The sequence below is a fragment of the Acipenser ruthenus genome, chromosome 44, assembly GCF_902713425.1.
Source record: "Acipenser ruthenus chromosome 44, fAciRut3.2 maternal haplotype, whole genome shotgun sequence".
Lineage (NCBI taxonomy): Eukaryota > Metazoa > Chordata > Actinopteri > Acipenseriformes > Acipenseridae > Acipenser > Acipenser ruthenus.
The window spans coordinates 9,200,500-9,223,727 of record NC_081232.1 but is presented as its reverse complement, the minus strand read 5'-3'; the positions used below and the strand labels follow the sequence as shown (position 1 = coordinate 9,223,727).

Sequence of the window (23,228 nt, the reverse complement as noted above, 5' to 3'; positions counted from 1 at the left end):
AATCGCGATTCATTTGAATCCATTCTGTTTCGTGTTCTTGTTTTTCTTCACATTATTTCACTACCAGGTGTTTTCATGAAGGCAGGTTTTAACACGCAGAGCAGAACCCGAAGATCAGATCAGCAAACCTTTCAGAGTCACTGAAAAATTCTTCCAGAATCTGCATAAGGTTATGACATTCTTCCACAGTTTCTTTTTCATTAAAGCTGCAGACAGACAGAGCCCCACAATCCTGTTCAGTTTGACGCTACAATATGATTAAAATATTTTATTTAACACCATCATATAATCAAAGAAACTACAAAATGATTACACTGCAGAGACAGAATCTGAATATAAACTACAGCTCCCAGCATGCCGGTGCACTAGCAGTAGCAGGGAGGGATGATGGGAGCTGTAGTTCTGTAAACGGTGACCTGAACTACAGTGTGTTTATGTAACATCTGCCCAGCGCTGCATGATGACGTAACGGCAACGCTCGTCCACCATTGACTGTCAACGTGGGTCCAACCAAACTACTGACAGCACCTAGAATTTAAGGATTGAGAACTAATTAAATAGATATACTGTAACAGAGATGCTCGCCAGACAGGCTCTCCTCTCTCAGGCTCTTTCCCCTTTAAAAAACGACCCAAGAGAGTATATGTTAAAACTTCATGCTGATTTGAACTCGGCTCTCGCCAAGATAAGCACCAACTAAGACGTAGCTTCACAGTAAACTAATGTGATCCATCTGCGTCTCCATCCATTTACGTTTCCTTCCATATGATGATGTAGATATCCTTCTGCCTGGTGTTGATGGCTGAAGTGTATTGCTGGCTCCAGGGATCAGCTTATTTTGCCTCCCTAGCGCATCAACGGCTGCGATGCTGGCTCCGGGGATCAGCCACAGTGTGGTCTCCCCAGCGCATCAGCATGACAACCGTCTGGATTGAGCTAAGTAGGGTACATCTCTGGGGTCTTCAAGTGGGCACCTTCCTCTGTGTTTCGTCGACTAGCCCACGACACCTCAAGAGGGCTCGACGGTGATTCTGGCGTCCCAGCATCACCCCCCCTCCGTCCCCCACTCAACTCAGCCCAGCTTACTTACCTGTACATCAGCGTTTCTTTCTTTCTATTGTGCTTGAGATCCCCAGCAATGGAGGCTCTCTCTCGGGATCTTTCCCCTTTAAAACCCAAACACAGGAACTGGAATTTTTAACAGCGCGGTTGGGCTAATTTTATTTTATTATTAAAAACACACAAAAATAAACAAATGTAAACAAAAAACCTGGAGTGCTAACTACACTTCAGGAACACACTGTCTAACACGGGACAGCTAAGGTGTTTCCCCGTCCTTACACAAAAAACACACTGTTTAGCCAAAATCGTACACACATTACCATTTTTCCTTCCTTCCTTCCTTTCTTTCTTTCTTTCTTTCTTTCTTTCTTTCTTTCTTTTAATGACGCACAGTCGGGCTGTTCACACAGCAGCCCTGAGCAGACTGAGCTCTCCTTAAGTATCCTGCACCTAGCTCTAATTTACAATGATAGCCAGGTGCAGGGGATAATTAACAATAATTGGCAATTAAATTAGGACTTTTCAGCCCATGTCCTTCTGGGAAACTACACTTTCTTACAATATATATATATATATATATATATATATATATATATATATATATATATATATATGTATATATATATATATATATATATATATATATATATATATATATATATATGAACATTATTATTATTATGTATTCCTTAGCAGACACCGTTATGCAGAGAGGCTTACAAATGTTACAAAATATCACATTATAAAATATCACTTTACAGATCAGAGCAGTTATAAAGTCCAGTAACATCATTAGAAAATAAGATCAAATTCAAATGAACAAAAAACAAAATACAGTAAATAATTCATGTTAGTAAAGCAAATAGGAGGTGAGAGAATGGATTTTAAAGATGGTCAGCGCTCCTTTAAAGGGAGGGGTCAGTGATCATGTTAATAAAGCTAATAAGAGGTGAGAGAATGGATTTTAAAGATGGTCAGCGCTCCTTTAAAGGGAGGGGTCAGTGATCCTGTTAATAAAGCTAATAAGAGGTGAGAGAATGGATTTTAAAGATGGTCAGCGCTCCTTTAAAGGGAGGGGCCAGTGATCATGTTAATAAAGCTAATAAGAGGTGAGAGAATGGATTTTAAAGATGGTCAGCGCTCCTTTAAAGGGAGGGGCCAGTGATCATGTTAATAAAGCTAATAAGAGGTGAGAGAATGGATTTTAAAGATGGTCAGCGCTCCTTTAAAGGGAGGGGTCAGTGATCCTGTTAATAAAGCTAATAAGAGGTGAGAGAATGGATTTTAAAGATGGTCAGCGCTCCTTTAAAGAGAGGGGTCAGTGATCATGTTAATAAAGCTAATAAGAGGTGAGAGAATGGATTTTAAAGATGGTCAGCGCTCCTTTAAAGGGAGGGGCCAGTGATCATGTTGCTATTATAAGAGGCAAGATGGATTATATATATATATATATATATATATATATATATATATATATATATATATATATATAAAAAATTAAGCACTCATCAAAAAACTGAAATGTATCTTTGGAATTTTTTTTTTTTTACATTAACTTTTGTTAGAGAAGTTTAAAAAAAAAATAAAAAAATAAAACCTTTTCTGAGAATGCAATATCACTTGTATTGCATGGGAATATATATGATATATGATATATATATATATATATATATATATATATATATATATATATATATATATATATATTGTTTTAATTAAAATACACTTTTTTTTTACATTTTTAATTCGGTTTGACGTATAAAAAGTGAAAAGATTGGATTTAAGATTTAAGAGACAGGAGCGACTGGGCGTATTAACTGATTTCAGACTGTGAGGTCCTATTATTTTTAATTAATTTCTCTGGGTTCAGGTCAAAGATTAGCAATGGGTCTCTGTCCCAGCCTCCAGGACTAAAGTAGGGGTACAGTTTTCCAGTGGCCTTGGCAACACTGACCGTCTGAATCTCAGACCTAGTCTCTGCATTGAAGAAGGAGAGCTGGAGTCCCTCCATATCCAGAGTGACCCTCACTATCCTCAGCTCTGATTGGGAGCTGTGGTTACCTAAATCATTTTCAAACTTTCCATTCCTCAGACCCAGAGTCCAATTTAGTGGTTCTGTACCCCCACTGCTTTTTTCTCCTACCCCCAGTCGCCAGTTCTGCTTGTCCCCCACCTCCACCTCCCAGTAGTGTCTCCCTGAGGTGAACCCCTCTGTTCCCAGGACACTATACCATTTCTTCTGTTTCTGAGTCCTGTCGATTTGCCACTGTTCTGTCCTCAGTCTCACCTCTTTATGATCTTCAGAGAGGAAGAGACTGGGGCTGGCTGTCTTAGGGTCCAGAGTTACATCAGCTGTGTCCAGAAAAAGATGAGAGGAGACAAGGAGACTGAGTATGCGCTTGTCTGTAGCAACAGACACCCAGACACCTCCCACAGCCCCAGAATGTGTCACTCACAATAACAAAAGCTAATTAAGGTTAATAGCAAGTTTCATGACAATTGGATAAGTGGTTCTCCAGATATTTGCATGTGCGGACTGACACACAGCTCTGGCTAAAAGTTTTGAAACACCTAGAATTTTAGGATTGAGACATAATTTAAAAAAAAACAACCTATATGAACATAATATTTCATTTAAACTCATGATGTTATCAAAGAAACTACAAAATGATACTGAAAAAAAGGCTACCGGAAGCCATAATAGCAGTACATTAAGTATTTAGTGTTAGATTTCGAAATGTCACATTTTTCCAGTTTTTTGTTAAGTATCTGGGGAAAACTCCAAAGCAGCGCTGTGTGATTCTATATGTTAACAAGGGAACATTATTCAGCAGCTTTCATTGGACTCTATGAAGCTGAGGGAGTTCATTCTATATAGAGGGGGTGGAATTCAATATGTTAACAAGGGAACATTATTCAGCAGCTTTCATTGGACTCTATGAAGCTGAGGGAGTTCATTCTATATAGAGGGGGTGGAATTCAATATGTTAACAAGGGAACATTATTCAGCAGCTTTCATTGGACTCTATGAAGCTGAGGGAGTTCATTCTATATAGAGGGTGTGGAATTCAATATGTTAACAAGGGAACATTATTCAGCAGCTTTCATTGGACTCTATGAAGCTGAGGGAGTTCATTCTATATAGAGGGTGTGGAATTCAATATGTTAACAAGGGAACATTATTCAGCAGCTTTCACTGGACTCTATGAAGCTGAGGGAGTTCATTCTATATAGAGATGCAAAATGTGTTGCTGTAGATGTAGAGAAGACACAGGGATAGCAAATCAATTGGGTTCGATTTAAAACCTGTGAGACGATAGCTTTGAATGCACAATGATGGGGGGGGGGGGGGGGGGGCAGTGAAAATGTAAGGTAATAAAAGGCAGGGTATAGATTGTAAAACGTTTTAGGGAGCCTGTATTACCTGAGACTGGCGCTTTGGAAGAATTGGCTCCCATCCAGGACAGGATTCGCTGTAGAAAACCTGAAATACATCAGAGAGTTTCTGAAAAAAAATTCCTGACCCACGCACACGGTCTCACCTGCAAACTAAACGCTTCAAACGGCACAACAGCATTCCCTATACTGGTCTCCAGTGTGCCATGTTAACAATGGCATAGCAAAAGTGTATTTTCATTTTGAAACACCAGGAACGTCACTCTCAGTCTGTTTGCCTTGGCTACCAGGAAAGGTCTTCAGAAAGGGCAGACAGCTGCTGTTTAACTTACCAGCTTTGACCAGCTCCTTTGGGATGTCTCCAGAGCCTGAAAGGAAACGAGGAGAGACAGGAGGTTCACGGGCAGCAGTGTGGAGTAGTGGTTAGGGCTCTGGACTCTTGACCGGAGGGTTGTGGGTTCAATCCCAGGTGGGGGGCACTGCTGCTGTACCCTTGAGCAAGGTACTTTACCTAGATTGCTCCAGTAAAAACCCAACTGTATAAATGGGGAACTGTATGTAAAAATAATAATGTGATATCATGTAACAATTGTAAGTCGCCCTGGATAAGGGTGTCTGCTATGAAATAAATAGTAGTTAATTGTGCTCGCTGCGTTTTCCTGATGTCTTTATTTTCCCGTTTAACGTCTCCTCCCTCCCTCCCTTCCTGTTATCCTTCCGGGATTAACTAACAGGGGATGAGCGGAAGGTTTTCCATGGAAAAGGAAAACAGAAAGTGATCTATTTGCTGTACAGAACTGGCCATTAAAGTTGCTGAGGGAAGCGAACACAGACAAAAATAAAAATACCTTTCGGTTTAGGACTCGTGCCGTCTTCATCTGAAAGAGCAAGAATGAAACGCCATCACTTTATTTTGTAAATTCACAGCGCTAAACTTATTAAAGCTAATAAGAGGTGAGAGAATGGATTTTAAAGATGGTCAGCGCTCCTTTAAAGGGAGGGGTCAGTGATCATGTTAATAAAGCTAATAAGAGGTGAGAGAATGGATTTTAAAGATGGTCAGCGCTCCTTTAAAGGGAGGGGTCAGTGATCATGTTAATAAAGCTAATAAGAGGTGAGAGAATGGATTTTAAAGATGGTCAGCGCTCCTTTAAAGGGAGGGGTCAGTGATCATGTTAATAAAGCTAATAAGAGGTGAGAGAATGGATTTTAAAGATGGTCAGCGCTCCTTTAAAGGGAGGGGTCAGTGATCATGTTAATAAAGCTAATAAGAGGTGAGAGAATGGATTTTAAAGATGGTCAGCGCTCCTTTAAAGGGAGGGGCCAGTGATCATGTTAATAAAGCTAATAAGAGGTGAGATTTTAAAGATGGAACCCACCGTCAGAAAAAAGGCCGTCATTATTCCTGGTCTGATCTCGTGTGTTTTTTTTTCCAGTCACAGCTGTGAAGATGAAGATTATTATTATTATTATTATTATTATTATTATTATTATCAACAACACATACGGTAAGAAATATAATGAGTTATGATGACCACAGCTGAGAAACGCCTATAATCTATTTAATTTACAGGTAGTGTTTTCTTTTCCTCTGTGTAACAACTAAATGGGCTTTTTAAATCGTAAGTCTGACTTTTTTCATTGCAAAGCAGACGCGACTCCTCTTCAGTAAACACAACCACGCTGCAGAACGACTCCCTCCAGCGTAAAATACTGTATTTATTATATTTCATTCTAGCTGTAATAAAATATGAGGTTTTTTTTTTAATTAACAAAGCCGCGATCCAAAGCCGGGCCGATTTTAAAAAGACAATTTAGCAAAACGGAAATGAAGCCAATTTTAGTTTGAAGGCGTTTCTCAGCTGAGACACACGGATGGCTTCACAGATATCAGCTGAATTCTCAAAGGTAGAAAAATCGAGATAAAAGACCGAAATACAGAAGCCGGAATTCTAATAACAATAATGATCATAATTCACATTATAAATCCCGTTCCCATGACAACCAGCAGCTACGCTTTGTAATATCGCGAGAGAGTAGATTTCCTCACAGCGTGCACCGCGTTTCAATACACGGAGATGCCATATGAAGACTGAAAAGCAATTCAAACATTTACAGCCTTAATTAATCCCTCTCGTAACACCCTTACTGTAAAACAAACAGCGTGTGCTGATTGAACACTTACACGCACCCGCTGTCCTGTGGCTGGTTTTGACTCCCGTACTCTGTTTTGAAGATCTGGACATTCCTATAGATTGTGTGAAAACGTTAGTGAAAGTCATACCATTAAAGAAATAAAAGTAAATAACAAGCTGGATGTTAACCCATCCAGATCAAAAATACTGCAGCTCTGGCCAAAAGTTTTGCATCCCCCTCTATATAGAATGGACTCCCTCAGCTTCATAGAGTCCAATGAAAGCTGCTGAATAATGTTCCCTTGTTAACATATTGAATTACACACCCTCTATATAGAATGAACTCACTCAGCTTCATAGAGTCCAATGAAAGCTGCTGAACAATGTTCCCTTGTTAACATATTGAATTCCACCCCCTCTATATAGAATGAACTCCCTCAGCTTCATAGAGTCCAATGAAAGCTGCTGAATAATGTTCCCTTGTTAACATATTGAATTACACACCCTCTATATAGAATGAACTCACTCAGCTTCATAGAGTCCAATGAAAGCTGCTGAATAATGTTCCCTTGTTAACATATTGAATTCCACACCCTCTATATAGAATGAACTCCCTCAGCTTCATAGAGTCCAGTGAAAGCTGCTGAATAATGTTCCCTTGTTAACATATTGAATTCCGGGCTCCAGAAATGCTCCACTGTTTACTAACTCCGCAACCTTGTGACATCATTGTCCTATCCTTCTTTATATAGTCCTATGTTTAGGGTTAGGTTATCGTTATGAAATAAACGTCCTTTTAGTAACATTGTCACCCTTATCATGTGATCAGGCTGTAGCCTATAATCATGACGTCTGACCCTGGGTGAGCTGCGCTGTGCGAGTCTGTGTTCTGCTGCAGTACCCCTCTCCAGCCGCTACTAACAATCAGAGTGCTGTACTTAGAATCTTTTCAATACTGTCTCTGTGTGACACCGAACACTTAGAAACTTCGATTAGAAAATTGAAATGAAAAAATAAAAAAATATGACCTGCTGGCTGATAACGTAAATCGGTCTCCTCATCTGAAAAAGACAAGACCGAAACACAGTGACGTTACTGCCAGCAGAATTATACATTGATTTGAAAGATGGTCAGCGCTCCTTTAAAGGGAGGGGCCAGTGGTCATGTTAATAAAGCTAATAAGAGGTGAGAGAATGGATTTTAAAGATGGTCAGTGCTCCTTTAAAGGGAGGGGCCAGTGATCATGTTAATAAAGCTAATAAGAGGTGAGAGAATGGATTTTAAAGATGGTCAGCGCTCCTTTAAAGGGAGGGGCCAGTGATCATGTTAATAAAGCTAATAAGAGGTGAGAGAATGGATTTTAAAGATGGTCAGTGCTCCTTTAAAGGGAGGGGCCAGTGATCATGTTAATAAAGCTAATAAGAGGTGAGAGAATGGATTTTAAAGATGGTCAGTGCTCCTTTAAAGGGAGGGGCCAGTGATCATGTTAATAAAGCTAATAAGAGGTGAGAGAATGGATTTGAAAGATGGTCAGCGCTCCTTTAAAGGGAGGGGACGGTGATCCTGTTAATAAAGCTAATAAGAGGTGAGAGAATGGATTTTAAAGATGGTCAGCGCTCCTTTAAAGGGAGAGGCCAGTGATCATGTTAATAAAGCTAATAAGAGGTGAGAGAATGGATTTTAAAGATGGTCAGCGCTCCTTTAAAGGGAGGGGTCAGTGATCATGTTAATAAAGCTAATAAGAGGTGAGAGAATGGATTTGAAAGATGGTCAGTGCTCCTTTAAAGGGAGGGGTCAGTGATCATGTTAATAAAGCTAATAAGAGGTGAGAGAATGGATTTTAAAGATGGTCAGCGCTCCTTTAAAGGGAGGGACCAGTGATCATGTTAATAAAGCATTTTGCTGGTTTTATCTTATTGTAGTCAAGCCGTTTGAACTGCAGCAAATTTAATGGGGAACCCACCGTCAGAAAATAATAAGCTGTCATTATTCCTGGTGTGACCTCGTGGTTTTGTTGTTTTTTTAACAGCTGTGAAAACAAATCAAATTATTATTATTATTATTATTATTATTATTATTATTATTATTATTATTATTTTTATTATCAGCAACACATCCCATGACAAATACAATGATTTGACTGCATTCTTTCTACATTTCTGGTTGCTTTCTGGTTTGGTCTCTTGATTTTAGATTCTTCCAGCTCCAATATACAGTTTTAGACCGAAAAACAGAAGCTTCGTTCTGCTGGTGCAGAGGCATGCTGGGAGCTGTAGTTCTGATTCTGTTTCAGAACAGTCACTGTGAAAAAGAACTACAGCTCCCAGCATCCCTCACTGTACTGCTGGTGCAGAGGTATGCTGGGAGCTGTAGTTCTGATTCTGTTTCAGAACAGTCACTGTGAAAAAGAACTACAGCTCCCAGCATCCCTCACTGTATTGCTGGTGCAGAGGCATGTTGGGAGCTGTAGTTCTGATTCTGTTTCAGACTCTACTTCAACCAAACGTGTAAACAGTCACTGTGAAAAAAAGAACTACAGCTCCCAGCATCTCTCACTGGTACTGGTGCAGAGGTATGCTGGGAGCTGTAGTTCTGATTCTGTATAAAGAACTACAGCTCCCATCTCCCAATCATTTTTTTTAATAATTTGACTGCACTGGTACATATAGGAACTTTTCATTAAAGAACGTACCTTTCTGATATTTAGTGGACCGGCAATAAGCCACTATTGCGATGAATATAGGAATAACAAACAACAGCAATACTGTGAGCCAGATAGGGGACTTGCCATCTCCTGTTGAAACAACAAGAAAAAGAAAAAAAACAGGAATGCTGTTTTGTAAACTTTGTGAGGATTTTCAAAGATTTTCTTTGTATAATCGACGTGCAGTACTGTGCACTGGAGTTAATAAAGGGATTATAAAATACAGCTGGGACCAAAAGTTTAGCATCACCCCCTCTCTATAAAGAATGAACTCCCTCAGCTTCATAGAGTACAATGAAAGCTGCTGAATAATGTTCCCTTGTTAACATATTGAATTACACCCCCTCTATATAGAATGAACTCCCTCAGCTTCATAGAGTCCAATGAAAGCTGCTGAATAATGTTCCCTTGTTAACATATTGAATTCCACCCCCTCTATATAGAATGAACTCCCTCAGCTTCATAGAGTACAATAAAAGCTGCTGAATAATGTTCCCTTGTTAACATATTGAATTCCACCCCCTCTATATAGAATGAACTCCCTCAGCTTCATAGAGTCCAATGAAAGCTGCTGAATAATGTTCCCTTGTTAACATATTGAATTACACACCCTCTATATAGAATGAACTCCCTCAGCTTCATAGAGTCCAATGAAAGCTGCTGAATAATGTTCCCTTGTTAACATATTGAATTCCACCCCCTCTATATAGAATGAACTCCCTCAGCTTCATAGAGTCCAATGAAAGCTGCTGAATAATGTTCCCTTGTTAACATATTGAATTCCACACCCTCTATATAGAATGAACTCACACAGCTTCATAGAGTCCAATGAAAGCTGCTGAATAATGTTCCCTTGTTAACATATTGAATTACACCCCCTCTATATAGAATGAACTCCCTCAGCTTCATAGAGTCCAATGAAAGCTGCTGAATAATGTTCCCTTGTTAACATATTGAATTACACACCCTCTATATAGAATGAACTCCCTCAGCTTCATAGAGTCCAGTGAAAGCTGCTGAATAATGTTCCCTTGTTAACATATTGAATTCCACCCCCTCTATATAGAATGAACTCCCTCAGCTTCATAGAGTCCAGTGAAAGCTGCTGAATAATGTTCCCTTGTTAACATATTGAATTCCACACCCTCTATATAGAATGAACTCCCTCAGCTTCATAGAGTCCAATGAAAGCTGCTGAATAATGTTCCCTTGTTAACATATTGAATTCCACACCCTCTATATAGAATGAACTCCCTCAGCTTCATAGAGTCCAATGAAAGCTGCTGAATAATGTTCCCTTGTTAACATATTGAATTACACACCCTCTATATAGAATGAACTCCCTCAGCTTCATAGAGTCCAATGAAAGCTGCTGAATAATGTTCCCTTGTTAACATATTGAATTCCACCCCCTCTATATAGAATGAACTCCCTCAGCTTCATAGAGTCCAATGAAAGCTGCTGAATAATGTTCCCTTGTTAACATATTGAATTACACACCCTCTATATAGAATGAACTCCCTCAGCTTCATAGAGTCCAATGAAAGCTGCTGAATAACGTTCCCTTGTTAACATATTGAATTCCACCCCCTCTATATAGAATGAACTCCCTCAGCTTCATAGAGTCCAATGAAAGCTGCTGAATAATGTTCCCTTGTTAACATATTGAATTCCACACCCTCTATATAGAATGAACTCCCTCAGCTTCATAGAGTCCAATGAAAGCTGCTGAATAATGTTCCCTTGTTAACATATTGAATTCCACACCCTCTATATAGAATGAACTCCCTCAGCTTCATAGAGTCCAATGAAAGCTGCTGAATAATGTTCCCTTGTTAACATATTGAATTCCACACCGCCACTTTGGAGTTTTCCCCAGATACTTAACGGAAAAACTGACTGGAAAAAATGTGACATTTTGAAATCTAACATGAAATACTTACTGTACTGCGATTATGGCTTCCGACTTTTTTTTTTTTTTTTGCGATATCATGTAGTAGTTTCTTTACGTGATGTTAAATAAAAGATCTTAATTATGTCCATATATGATTTTTTCTTTTAATTATGTCTCAATCCTAAAATTCTAGGTGATGCAAAAACTTGCAGCCACAGCTGTAATATAATGACTGGCTCTGAGATACAATGATTTCAAATCCTCGCACAAGCGTTTCCCATGGTAAAGCATAGAGAAGCATTGTAAAGCACAGAGAGGTCTGGTAAAGCATAGAGAAGCATTGTAAAGCACAGAGAGGTCTGGTAAAGCATAGGGAAGCATTGTAAAGCACAGAGAGGTCTGGTAAAGCATAGGGAAGCATTGTAAAGCACAGAGAGGTCTGGTAAAGCATAGGGAAGCATTGTAAAGCACAGAGAGGTCTGGTAAAGCATAGGGAAGCATTGTAAAGCACAGAGAGGTCTGGTAAAGCATAGGGAAGCATTGTAAAGCACAGAGAGGTGTGGTAAAGCATAGGGAAGCATTGTAAAGCACAGAGAGGTGTGGTAAAGCATAGGGAAGCATTGTAAAGCACAGAGAGGTCTGGTAAAGCATAGGGAAGCATTGTAAAGCACAGAGAGGTCTGGTAAAGCATAGGGAAGCATTGTAAAGCACAGAGAGGTCTGGTAAAGCATAGGGAAGCATTGTAAAGCGCAGAGAGGTGTGGTAAAGCATAGGGAAGCATTGTAAAGCACAGAGAGGTGTGGTAAAGCATAGGGAAGCATTGTAAAGCACAGAGAGGTCTGGTAAAGCATAGGGAAGCATTGTAAAGCACAGAGAGGTCTGGTAAAGCATAGGGAAGCATTGTAAAGCACAGAGAGGTCTGGTAAAGATAGGGAAGCATTGTAAAGCACAGAGAGGTCTGGTAAAGCATAGGGAAGCATTGTAAAGCACAGAGAGGTCTGGTAAAGCATAGGGAAGCATTGTAAAGCACAGAGAGGTCTGGTAAAGCATAGGGAAGCATTGTAAAGCACAGAGAGGTCTGGTAAAGCATAGGGAAGCATTGTAAAGCACAGAGAGGTCTGGTAAAGATAGGGAAGAATTGTAAAGCACAGGGAGGTCTGGTAAAGCATAGGGAAGCATTGTAAAGCACAGAGAGGTCTGGTAAAGCATAGGGAAGCATTGTAAAGCACAGAGAGGTCTGGTAAAGCATAGGGAAGCATTGTAAAGCACAGAGAGGTCTGGTAAAGCATAGGGAAGCATTGTAAAGCACAGAGAGGTCTGGTAAAGATAGGGAAGAATTGTAAAGCACAGGGAGGTCTGGTAAAGCATAGGGAAGCATTGTAAAGCACAGAGAGGTCTGGTAAAGCATAGGGAAGCATTGTAAAGCACAGAGAGGTCTGGTAAAGCATAGGGAAGCATTGTAAAGCACAGAGAGGTCTGGTAAAGCATAGGGAAGCATTGTAAAGCACAGAGAGGTGTGGTAAAGCATAGGGAAGCATTGTAAAGCACAGAGAGGTCTGGTAAAGCATAGGGAAGCATTGTAAAGCACAGAGAGGTGTGGTAAAGCATAGGGAAGCATTGTAAAGCACAGAGAGGTGTGGTAAAGCATAGGGAAGCATTGTAAAGCACAGAGAGGTCTGGTAAAGCATAGGGAAGCATTGTAAAGCACAGAGAGGTCTGGTAAAGCATAGGGAAGCATTGTAAAGCACAGAGAGGTGTGGTAAAGCATAGGGAAGCATTGTAAAGCACAGAGAGGTCTGGTAAAGCATAGGGAAGCATTGTAAAGCACATAGAGGTCTGGTAAAGCATAGGGAAGCATTGTAAAGCACAGATAAGTGAATTGCGCATTAAAGCCTCTGAAAGTGGGCGTGGATTTTAAAACCTCACCTGTAACCTTCAGTTCCACAACGGCATGTGCGTACTTGATTTTGTGAAACACAGAGCATATATAGCGTCCCGAGTCCGAGGTCTGGATTTTGCTCATCTGGAGGGACAGATTGCCAACGCTGAGTTCTTCTATAAAGATGCGGGCTCTGTCTTTGTATTCGTCATGCTGGATACTCGACACGGGATTCTGGAGTGTGTAGAAATACAGCGGAGCCTCAATCCCGTCTCTAAACCACCGCACCTCCATTTTCACTGCGTCACCGAGCGGGGAGAGGCGGCACGGCAGCGTCACGGTGTCACCCACGATACCAGAGACCAGATCCACCGGCACCTCCACAGAATATCCATCTGCAACAACGAAGATTATATACATGTGTGTGTGGGTGTGTTTGCATCACCGTCTCTATAGAGAATGAACTCACTCAGCTTCATAGAGTCCAATGAAAGCTGCTGAATAATGTTCCCTTGTTAACATATTGAATTCCACACCCTCTATATAGAATGAACTCACTCAGCTTCATAGAGTCCAATGAAAGCTGCTGAATAATGTTCCCTTGTTAACGTATTGAATTACACCCCCTCTATATAGAATGAACTCACTCAGCTTCATAGAGTCCAATGAAAGCTGCTGAATAATGTTCCCTTGTTAACATATTGAATTCCACACCCTCTATATAGAATGAACTCACTCAGCTTCATAGAGTCCAATGAAAGCTGCTCAATAATGTTCCCTTGTTAACATATTGAATTCCACACCCTCTATATAGAATGAACTCGCTCAGCTTCATAGAGTCCAATGAAAGCTGCTGAATAATGTTCCCTTGTTAACGTATTGAATTACACCCCCTCTATATAGAATGAACTCACTCAGCTTCATAGAGTCCAATGAAAGCTGCTGAATAATGTTCCCTTGTTAACATATTGAATTCCACACCCTCTATATAGAATGAACTCGCTCAGCTTCATAGAGTCCAATGAAAGCTGCTGAATAATGTTCCCTTGTTAACGTATTGAATTACACACCCTCTATATAGAATGAACTCCCTCAGCTTCATAGAGTCCAATGAAAGCTGCTGAATAATGTTCCCTTGTTAACATATTGAATTCCACACCATCTATATAGAATGAACTCACTCAGCTTCATAGAGTCCAATGAAAGCTGCTCAATAATGTTCTCTTGTTAACATATTGAATTCCACACCCTCTATATAGAATGAACTCGCTCAGCTTCATAGAGTCCAATGAAAGCTGCTGAATAATGTTCCCTTGTTAACGTATTGAATTCCACCCCCTCTATATAGAATGAACTCCCTCAGCTTCATAGAGTCCAATGAAAGCTGCTGAATAATGTTCCCTTGTTAACATATTGAATTCCACCCCCTCTATATAGAATGAACTCCCTCAGCTTCATAGAGTCCAATGAAAGCTGCTGAATAATGTTCCCTTGTTAACATATTGAATTCCACCCCCTCTATATAGAATGAACTCCCTCAGCTTCATAGAGTCCAATGAAAGCTGCTGAATAATGTTCCCTTGTTAACATATTGAATTCCACACCCTCTATATAGAATGAACTCCCTCAGCTTCATAGAGTCCAATGAAAGCTGCTGAATAATGTTCCCTTGTTAACATATTGAATTCCACCCCCTCTATATAGAATGAACTCCCTCAGCTTCATAGAGTCCAATGAAAGCTGCTGAATAATGTTCCCTTGTTAACATATTGAATTCCACACCCTCTATATAGAATGAACTGACTCAGCTTCATAGAGTCCAATGAAAGCTGCTGAATAATGTTCCCTTGTTAACATATTGAATTCCACCCCCTCTATATAGAATGAACTCCCTCAGCTTCATAGAGTCCAATGAAAGCTGCTGAATAATGTTCCCTTGTTAACATATTGAATTCCACACCCTCTATATAGAATGAACACACTCAGCTTCATAGAGTCCAATGAAAGCTGCTGAATAATGTTCCCTTGTTAACATATTGAATTCCACACCCTCTATATAGAATGAACTCCCTCAGCTTCATAGAGTCCAATGAAAGCTGCTGAATAATGTTCCCTTGTTAACATATTGAATTACACACCCTCTATATAGAATGAACTCCCTCAGCTTCATAGAGTCCAATGAAAGCTGCTGAATAATGTTCCCTTGTTAACATATTGAATTCCACACCCTCTATATAGAATGAACTCTCTCAGCTTCATAGAGTCCAATGAAAGCTGCTGAATAATGTTCCCTTGTTAACATATTGAATTCCACACCCTCTATATAGAATGAACTCCCTCAGCTTCATAGAGTCCAATGAAAGCTGCTGAATAATGTTCCCTTGTTAACATATAGAATTGCACACCCAGCGCTTTGAAGTTTTCCCAGATACTTCACGACAAAACCGACTGGAGAAATGTGACATTTCGAAATCTAACATGAAATCCTTACTGTACTGCGATTATGGCTTCCGACTTTTTTTTTTCGATATCATTTTGTAGTTTTCTTTTGATTACATCATGATGTTAAATAAAAAGATCTAAATTATGTTCATATAGATTTTTTTTTTTTTAATTTGGAATGAAATCTGCTGAATAATGTTCCATTGACACATTGAATTAAATATCGCTTTGTATCCTTAAGGATAAACTGCCGTGCGAAATGTGACATTTGGAAATGTGATCGGACGGGCGACTCTAAAGCGGTGTTCTTACCTGTCTGTGTGGCGCACACAAAACTGAAGAGGAAAAGGAGACAGGTACTGCACAGAAACAATCTTCTCATTTTAAGAATTAAAAAAAGTAGGATTCTGGAATAAAAAAAAAAAAAGGCATCAAAAAATATTATTACATCATTTAATTTATTAATAATAATAATAATAATAATAATAAATATAGCGCCTTTCATAAGCAAATATCACAAAGTGCTTAACAAATGAGAAAGGACTGATACAATAATAAAAATTCAATCATAAAAATGTAGAGATAATACCAGGATAGACAATATTAAACGTTTTATTCCTAAACAGCAGTGTTTGTACGTCATCAGGCGTCACGCAGGTGTTCGGTCATTTGGAACTCTAAATAATTGTTAAGCGTTATGTTTTTTTAATCTCGCCAAGTTTAATGTTTAGATTTTAAACTAAATATGTTTCAATCCTAAGATTTAGTTCAGCAGCGTTAGACCGATTCCTGCTACACGTGTGGGAATCCCCTTTAAGTGTGCGGCCGGCAAAAAAAAACTACAATACTGCGGAGTATTCAAAGTCCACAAAACCGTAATTCAGTCGATCAAACAATGATACGCTTTATTCATTTCGAAATTTAACACGACAATATAGTACGACAGTATTATCATTTCTTCCGATATACTTTTTGCGATATAATCGTGTTTGATTACACGACGTTTAATGCAAGATCTAAATATGTGGGCAAGTTAATCCTAAGGTTCTATGCCATGCAAAACTTTTGGCCAGAGCTATATCGTAGAATCGATTTTCATTGTACGTATGCATTAGGAAAATAATACGTTCAGTGGTCCAGTGGTTAAAGAAGGGGTTCTCTACCTTAGGACAGCATTGTGGAGTAGTGGTTAGGGCTCTGGACTCTTGACCGGAGGGTCGTGGGTTCAATCCCAGGTAGGGGACACTGCTGCTGTACCCTTGAGCAAGGTACTTTACCTAGATTGCTCCAGTAAAAACCCAACTGTATAAATGGGGAATTGTATGTAAAAATAATGTGATATCTTGTAACAATTGTAAGTCGCCCTGGATAAGGCTAAGAAATTAATAATAATATACCAGGCTCAGCCACTGTGTGTGTTGGACCCTGAGCAAGTCACTGAACCTCCTTGTGCTCCGTTCTTTGGCTGAGACGCAAAACAAACGCGTGTCTGCTGGAAGTGACTCTGCAGCAGCAGTTGTTGATGATGCAAAGCTAACCCCCCTCGTCTCTGTAAACCGCTTTGTATAAAAGCGTCTGTTTTAAGTGTTATAATAACGAGCTGTGGTGAAGGTTTCGTTATTCCTACCTTATTTCTTCAGGATCGGAAAGAACCGCGACCGCGACTCCAATGCTGTTTTCTTCCTAAAGTTTTTCTGAATGATATTTCAGTGAAGCGTTTCCCTCGCTGTTTTTAGAGCAAATTTAGTCTCTGCTACTTTCACTTTTGGTTTGCAAATATTAATAGCTACTTTGCACTTTGCCCTTACAACGGCGGGATAGAGGCAGACCGGACCAACCCCAGAGTGCGCAGAATATAGAACCATAGCGCCCCCTAGAGGAGTTTTGTCAATTCAATTGAATGTCAAGTGAAGGACGAGGCTGTAGGATTATTCCTATACTTACACCACCTAGAATTTTAGGATTAAGAAATAATAATAATAATAATAATAATAATAATAATAATAATAATAATAATAATAATAATAATAATAATAATAATTTAGTTATTTTATTTAACGTCGTGTAATCAAAATAAAACTACAAAATGATATCGCAAAAAAAAAAAAAAAAGTCTACTGGAAGCCATAATCGCAGTACAGTAAGTATTTCATGTTAGATTTCGAAATGTCACATTTCTCCAGTCGGTTTTGTCGTGAAGTATCTGGGAAAACTCCAAAGCGATGGGTGTGGAATTCAATATGTTAACAAGGGAACATTATTCAGCAGCTTTCACTGGACTCTATGAAGCTGAGGGAGTTCATTCTATATAGAGGGTGTGGAATTCAATATGTTAACAAGGGAACATTATTCAGCAGCTTTCATTGGACTCTATGAAGCTGAGGGAGTTCATTCTATATAGAGGGTGTGGAATTCAATATGTTAACAAGGGAACATTATTCAGCAGCTTTCATTGGACTCTATGAAGCTGAGGGAGTCCATTCTATATAGAGGGGGTGGAATTCAATATGTTAACAAGGGAACATTATTCAGCAGCTTTCATTGGACTCTATGAAGCTGAGGGAGTTCATTCTATATAGAGGGTGTGTAATTCAATATGTTAACAAGGGAACATTATTCAGCAGCTTTCACTGGACTCTATGAAGCTGAGGGAGTTCATTCTATATAGAGGGGGTGGAATTCAATATGTTAACAAGGGAACATTATTCAGCAGCTTTCATTGGACTCTATGAAGCTGAGTGAGTTCATTCTATATAGAGGGGGTGTAATACAATATGTTAACAAGGGAACATTATTCAGCAGCTTTCATTGGACTCTATGAAGCTGAGGGAGTTCATTCTATATAGAGGGGGTGGAATTCAATATGTTAACAAGGGAACATTATTCAGCAGCTTTCATTGGACTCTATGAAGCTGAGGGAGTTCATTCTATATAGAGGGTGTGGAATTCAATATGTAAACAAGGGAACATTATTCAGCAGCTTTCATTGGACTCTATGAAGCTGAGGGAGTTCATTCTATATAGAGGGTGTGGAATTCAATATGTTAACAAGGGAACATTATTGAGCAGCTTTCATTGGACTCTATGAAGCTGAGGGAGTTCATTCTATATAGAGGGGGTGGAATTCAATATGTTAACAAGGGAACATTATTCAGCAGCTTTCATTGGACTCTATGAAGCTGAGGGAGTTCATTCTATATAGAGGGTGTGGAATTCAATATGTAAACAAGGGAACATTATTCAGCAGCTTTCATTGGACTCTATGAAGCTGAGGGAGTTCATTCTATATAGAGGGTGTGGAATTCAATATGTTAACAAGGGAACATTATTGAGCAGCTTTCATTGGACTCTATGAAGCTGAGGGAGTTCATTCTATATAGAGGGGTCATGCATTAATTTAAGTAAAGTGTGTTTGGTGTTTCTGTTTTGAGCTTGTGACATACCAGCCAGTGTCTATGTTTTTTCCTGTGTGGGATCAGCTATATGTATGTATTTATATTATAGTTTAGTCCGGGCAGCAGTGTGGAGTCGTGGTTAGGACTCTGGAGGGTCGTTGGTTCAATCCCAGGTGGGGGACACTGCTGCTGCACCCTTGAGCAAGGTACTTTACCTAGATTGCTCCAGCAAAAAATGATGTGATATCTTGTAACAATTGTAAGTCGCCCTGGATAAGGGCGTCTGCTAAGACATAAATAATAATGACTTCAGATAACAATTGTTGCTACAAAAGCAAAGATGAGGTTGCTCTGGGTTGTCTTATTAACGTCACATTCTTTTCCTTGGCTCCACTCCCCACAGGCTAAAACCCTAGAAGAGTTATATTTTCACGTGGTTTACGCGCTATTTACGCGCTGGAAGATAGGGTGCGCAAATAGCGCGTAAACCACGTGATTATAATTGGTGAGAAATTTCAATTCAAAGGGCGGGTGTAGTCGAACCAGTTGGCCGGTAGGGGGCGCCACACGTATTGTAAAAGCATGACGTTGGTTTAATTCCAGTGCAGCCTGTAATTAGACTGGCAGCATTGGGGACGGTATAGTCTGTCTCGACCTCTCTGCTGTTTTTGTACAATTTTGTACGTTTTCAGATCACACTGAGTGTCTTTATTTCATAAATAGTGTCACGTAGTTCTCTTTTCACCTTAGATGGACGTGCTGTTTCCCGTGCGGGCTCATTTGAAGGCAGGGATTCGTGTTAAATTGTAACCCGTAATGTCAAGTTAAAAAGCTGTGTTTAATAAAAAGGTCTGCTTATTTTATCCTAACATTACAACAACAGTTTTGCATTTCCCTTTACACTGTTAAAACAAAGGGTACAACTGGCATCGTTTTATGTGCCCCAAAGAACAAACTGATACCATATTCCCTTTAAGGTACGATTAACATCCTTGCTGGTACTTTTTTTTAATGAATAAAAAGGTAAAACATTTAAAAATATATAAGTCAAAAACTACAATTGTATCCTACAAATAAAGTACTATACCTTCATTACGTCACAGAAAGGAGAAAATGAATCTCCGCGTGCGCACGTGATCTTTGAACAGCTCGAGCAAGGACGGTTGAAGAAGTTAAGAAGCTTTCTTTTTTTTGGCGGTTAAATTTCGTGAAAATGCCAGTCTTACATTTGTTGTCAACGGATGACCTGATATCAAAATTAGGTGAACACGGTATACATTTTACTGAGGATGAAGTGGCAAAATTTAAAAGGTAGGATAAAAAAAGAAATACAATTAAAAAAAAAAAAAAAAAAAGGTTTCCTGGTGAAATAACATTAGGTGGGATATTTTAACTAACCAGGTGTTAACTAAAAGCCGTGCCATTTTGTCTGAAAGAGTATTAAACTAGTATTGTCTTGCTTTTTTGTGGTTAAAGAGATGTTATTAATTCTATCGACACCAATATGACAGCGCGTAAATATTAAACGGTAAAACATGACGTTTTTGTCAACTATTTTAGAACAAAGTAACGGAGTTTGAATACACAGCTAGAATCTGTGCCTTTTATTTTAATATACAGTATGTTTGTCCCCATATTTATTACAACTGTGAATTGTAATGAAAAAATAATGTTGTAATTGTTCACATAGATGATTAATAAAAGGTGAAATTCCTGTTTTATTGGTTCTGGAGTGAATGGTTTTTATGCATCCAATTTAATTATTCTTAACTTTGTTTTTTAAAAACTACTTGTCAGCTATGTCATGGTACATTAGGAAGAGGTACTATTTGGTGGTATTATTATTATTATTATTATTATTATTATTATTATTATTATTATTAATTTCTTAGCAGACGCCCTTATCCAGGGCGACTTACCGTCGTAAACAAAAATACATTTCAAGAATCACAAGTATTAATACAATTAAGAGCAAGATAAAATACAATCACTTCGGTTCTAGCAAGTACAAGTATATGACAAAATACGATTCAATAACGGAGCAGATAACAGTGTCAGTGATAGTTACATCAGGATATGATTAAATACAAAATACTACAGATTAAATAACACTTGTGACAGATTACAGTACTCTCTAAAGTACAGGATTAATGCAGTAAAATAGGGAGCAGATAAGAGCAAGTAAAGTGCATTTAAGGAAGAGTGATAAAGTGTCCAGAGGGAAAAGAGGAGTTTCTACAGGTGCTGTCTGAAGAGGTGAGTCTTGAGGTACCATTAACAGGTACATAACTGTCACGTGAGGTACAAAACGAGATGGTACAAATTTGCACCCTCCAAAAAAATGCATATATTGTAATTTGAAAGGTACAGCAGCGGTTTTCAAAATGGGGTATCTACGGGTGTGCGTTTCCTTTGTGTTGGGCAAGGTTATAAACACCTAACCGACTGCTGATTATTATTATTATTATTATTATTATTATTATTATTAATTTCTTAGCAGACGCCCTTATCCAGGGCGACTTACAATTGTTACAAGATATCACATTATACATTATTTCACATACAATTACCCATTTATATAGTTGGGTTTTTACTGGAGCAATCTAGGTAAAGTACCTTGCTCAAGGGTACAGCAGCAGTGTCCCCCATTGGGGATTGAACCCACAACCCTCTGGTCAAGAGTCCAGAGCCCTAACCACTACTCCACACTGCTGATAGTGACTGAGCGCGGAGTGCACATGGCTAATTTAAACAGCAAGGTGGTGGTTCTGCAATCTGCAGGCTAAAAAGAAAAAAAAAATTGTATGATGTTGCTTCTTTTAAAAACGTGTAGTATTTAAGAACATGAGAAGAACATAAGAAAGTTTACAAACGAGAGGAGGCCCCATTCGGCCCATCTTGCTCGTTTGGTTGTTAGTAGCTTATTGATCCCAGAATCTCATCAAGCAGCTTCTTGAAGGATCCCAGGGTGTCAGCTTCAACAACATTACTGGGGAGTTGGTTCCAGACCCTCACAATTCTCTGTGTAAAAAAGTGCCTCCTATTTTCTGTTCTGAATGCCCCTTTATCTAATCTCCATTTGTGACCCCTGGTCCTTGTTTCTTTTTTCAGGTCAAAGAAGTCCCCTGGGTCGACATTGTCTATACCTTTTAGGATTTTGAATGCTTGAATCAGATCACCGCGTAGTCTTCTTTGTTCAAGACTGAATAGATTCAATTCTTTTAGCCTGTCTTCATACGACATGCCTTTTAAACCCGGGATAATTCTGTTTGCTCTTCTTTGCACTCTTTCTAGAGCAGCAATATCCTTTCTGTAACGAGGTGACCAGAACTGAACACAATATTCTAGATGAGGTCTTACTAATGCATTGTAAAGTTTTAACATTACTTCCCTTGATTTAAATTCAACACTTCTCACAATATATCCGAGCATCTTGTTGGACTTTTTTTTATAGCTTCCCCACATTGTCTATATGAAGACATTTTTTAATCAACGTAAACTCCTAGGTCTTTTTTTATAGTTCCCTTCTTCAATTTCAGTATCTCCCATATGATATTTATAAAGCACACATTGTTGCGTGCATGCAATACCTTACACTTTTCTCTATTAAATGTCATTCTTGTTCAGTTCTGGGATCAATACTAACAACCAAACGCGCAGCGCAAGATGGGCTGAATGTCCTCTCGTTTCTAAACTTTCTTATGTTCTTAACAGTAAATGGCTGAACTCCAGCCACTCCTACTTGTTTATTTATTTCTTTTTAATGACCCGCTTAAATTTTTTTGTAACTTGAAGTCCTATTCGTTCATTTTAAAATATAGAATAGCATACCCTTGTGTATGGGCTGCAGTGTTTACTAATCAGGGTGTAGTTTTACTGAAATCTGTGATGAAAAGCAGGCACGTCCATCACATTGGTAGGTAAATGAAATAATAATAATAATAATAATAATAATAATAATAATAATAATAATAATAATAATAATAATAATAATAATAATGAACTGATTGATTTAGGGGTGCCGTGCTGGACTTTGTCCTGGTACACCACAAAAAATATATATTCAACATGCACCACATCGACTGTTAAAAATAAATATTTCATTTAAACTATCACAAACTCTCTCTCTCTCTCTCTCTGTACCTTTTTCGTTCTTCTCGTTGCTTCAGTCGTTCATTGGAAGGTTTTGCTCTTTTCGGGAGTGTCTCAAAATGTCGGTTTTCTTGTTTTTAGCTAGGCGAACAAAGAGAGGAATCTCTGCAAAAACACTTTCACTTTCACAGACTCGCACACACACACACACTCTCAACTCATGTAATGC

At 38.9% G+C, this 23,228-nt stretch overlaps 1 protein-coding gene across 3 annotated transcripts; it reads right to left on the bottom strand.

Annotated features, from left to right (window-relative positions):
- Positions 1-2,774: 2,774 nt before the first annotated feature.
- LOC117398776 (butyrophilin subfamily 1 member A1-like) lies at positions 2,775-23,189 on the bottom strand. Of its 3 annotated transcripts, none has more exons than XM_033997843.3 (12): positions 23,051-23,189; positions 15,825-15,919; positions 13,118-13,465; positions 9,286-9,387; positions 8,557-8,622; positions 7,622-7,654; positions 6,644-6,706; positions 5,838-5,900; positions 5,307-5,336; positions 4,791-4,826; positions 4,487-4,546; positions 2,775-3,414 (listed from the first exon to the last, which is right to left on the bottom strand). In XM_033997843.3, exons 2-12 carry the CDS (start codon positions 15,892-15,894, stop codon positions 2,876-2,878), a joined length of 1,410 nt encoding a protein of 469 aa, XP_033853734.3. In that variant the 5' UTR covers positions 15,895-15,919; positions 23,051-23,189; the 3' UTR covers positions 2,775-2,875. The 3 variants fall into 3 exon arrangements, with proteins under 3 accessions (XP_033853734.3, XP_033853735.3, XP_033853733.3); XM_033997844.3 differs by lacking the exon at positions 23,051-23,189 and adding an exon at positions 17,140-17,350 and having other exon boundaries at positions 6,650-6,706; XM_033997842.3 differs by lacking the exon at positions 23,051-23,189 and adding an exon at positions 17,140-17,348.
- Between the last annotated feature and the right edge of the window lie 39 nt (positions 23,190-23,228).

Coding starts and splice junctions, on each gene's coding strand:
- LOC117398776 (XM_033997843.3), bottom strand. CDS start 15,894: ATGAGAAGATTGTTTCTGTGCAGTACCTGTCTCCTTTTCCTCTTCAGT. Junction 9,388..13,117: donor TGTGGAACTGAAGGTTACAG/GTGAGGTTTTAA, acceptor TTGTTTCAACAG/GAGATGGCAAGTCCCCTATC. Junction 5,901..6,643: donor CCACAGGACAGCGGGTGCGT/GTAAGTGTTCAA, acceptor TCATCTTCACAG/CTGTGACTGGAAAAAAAAAC.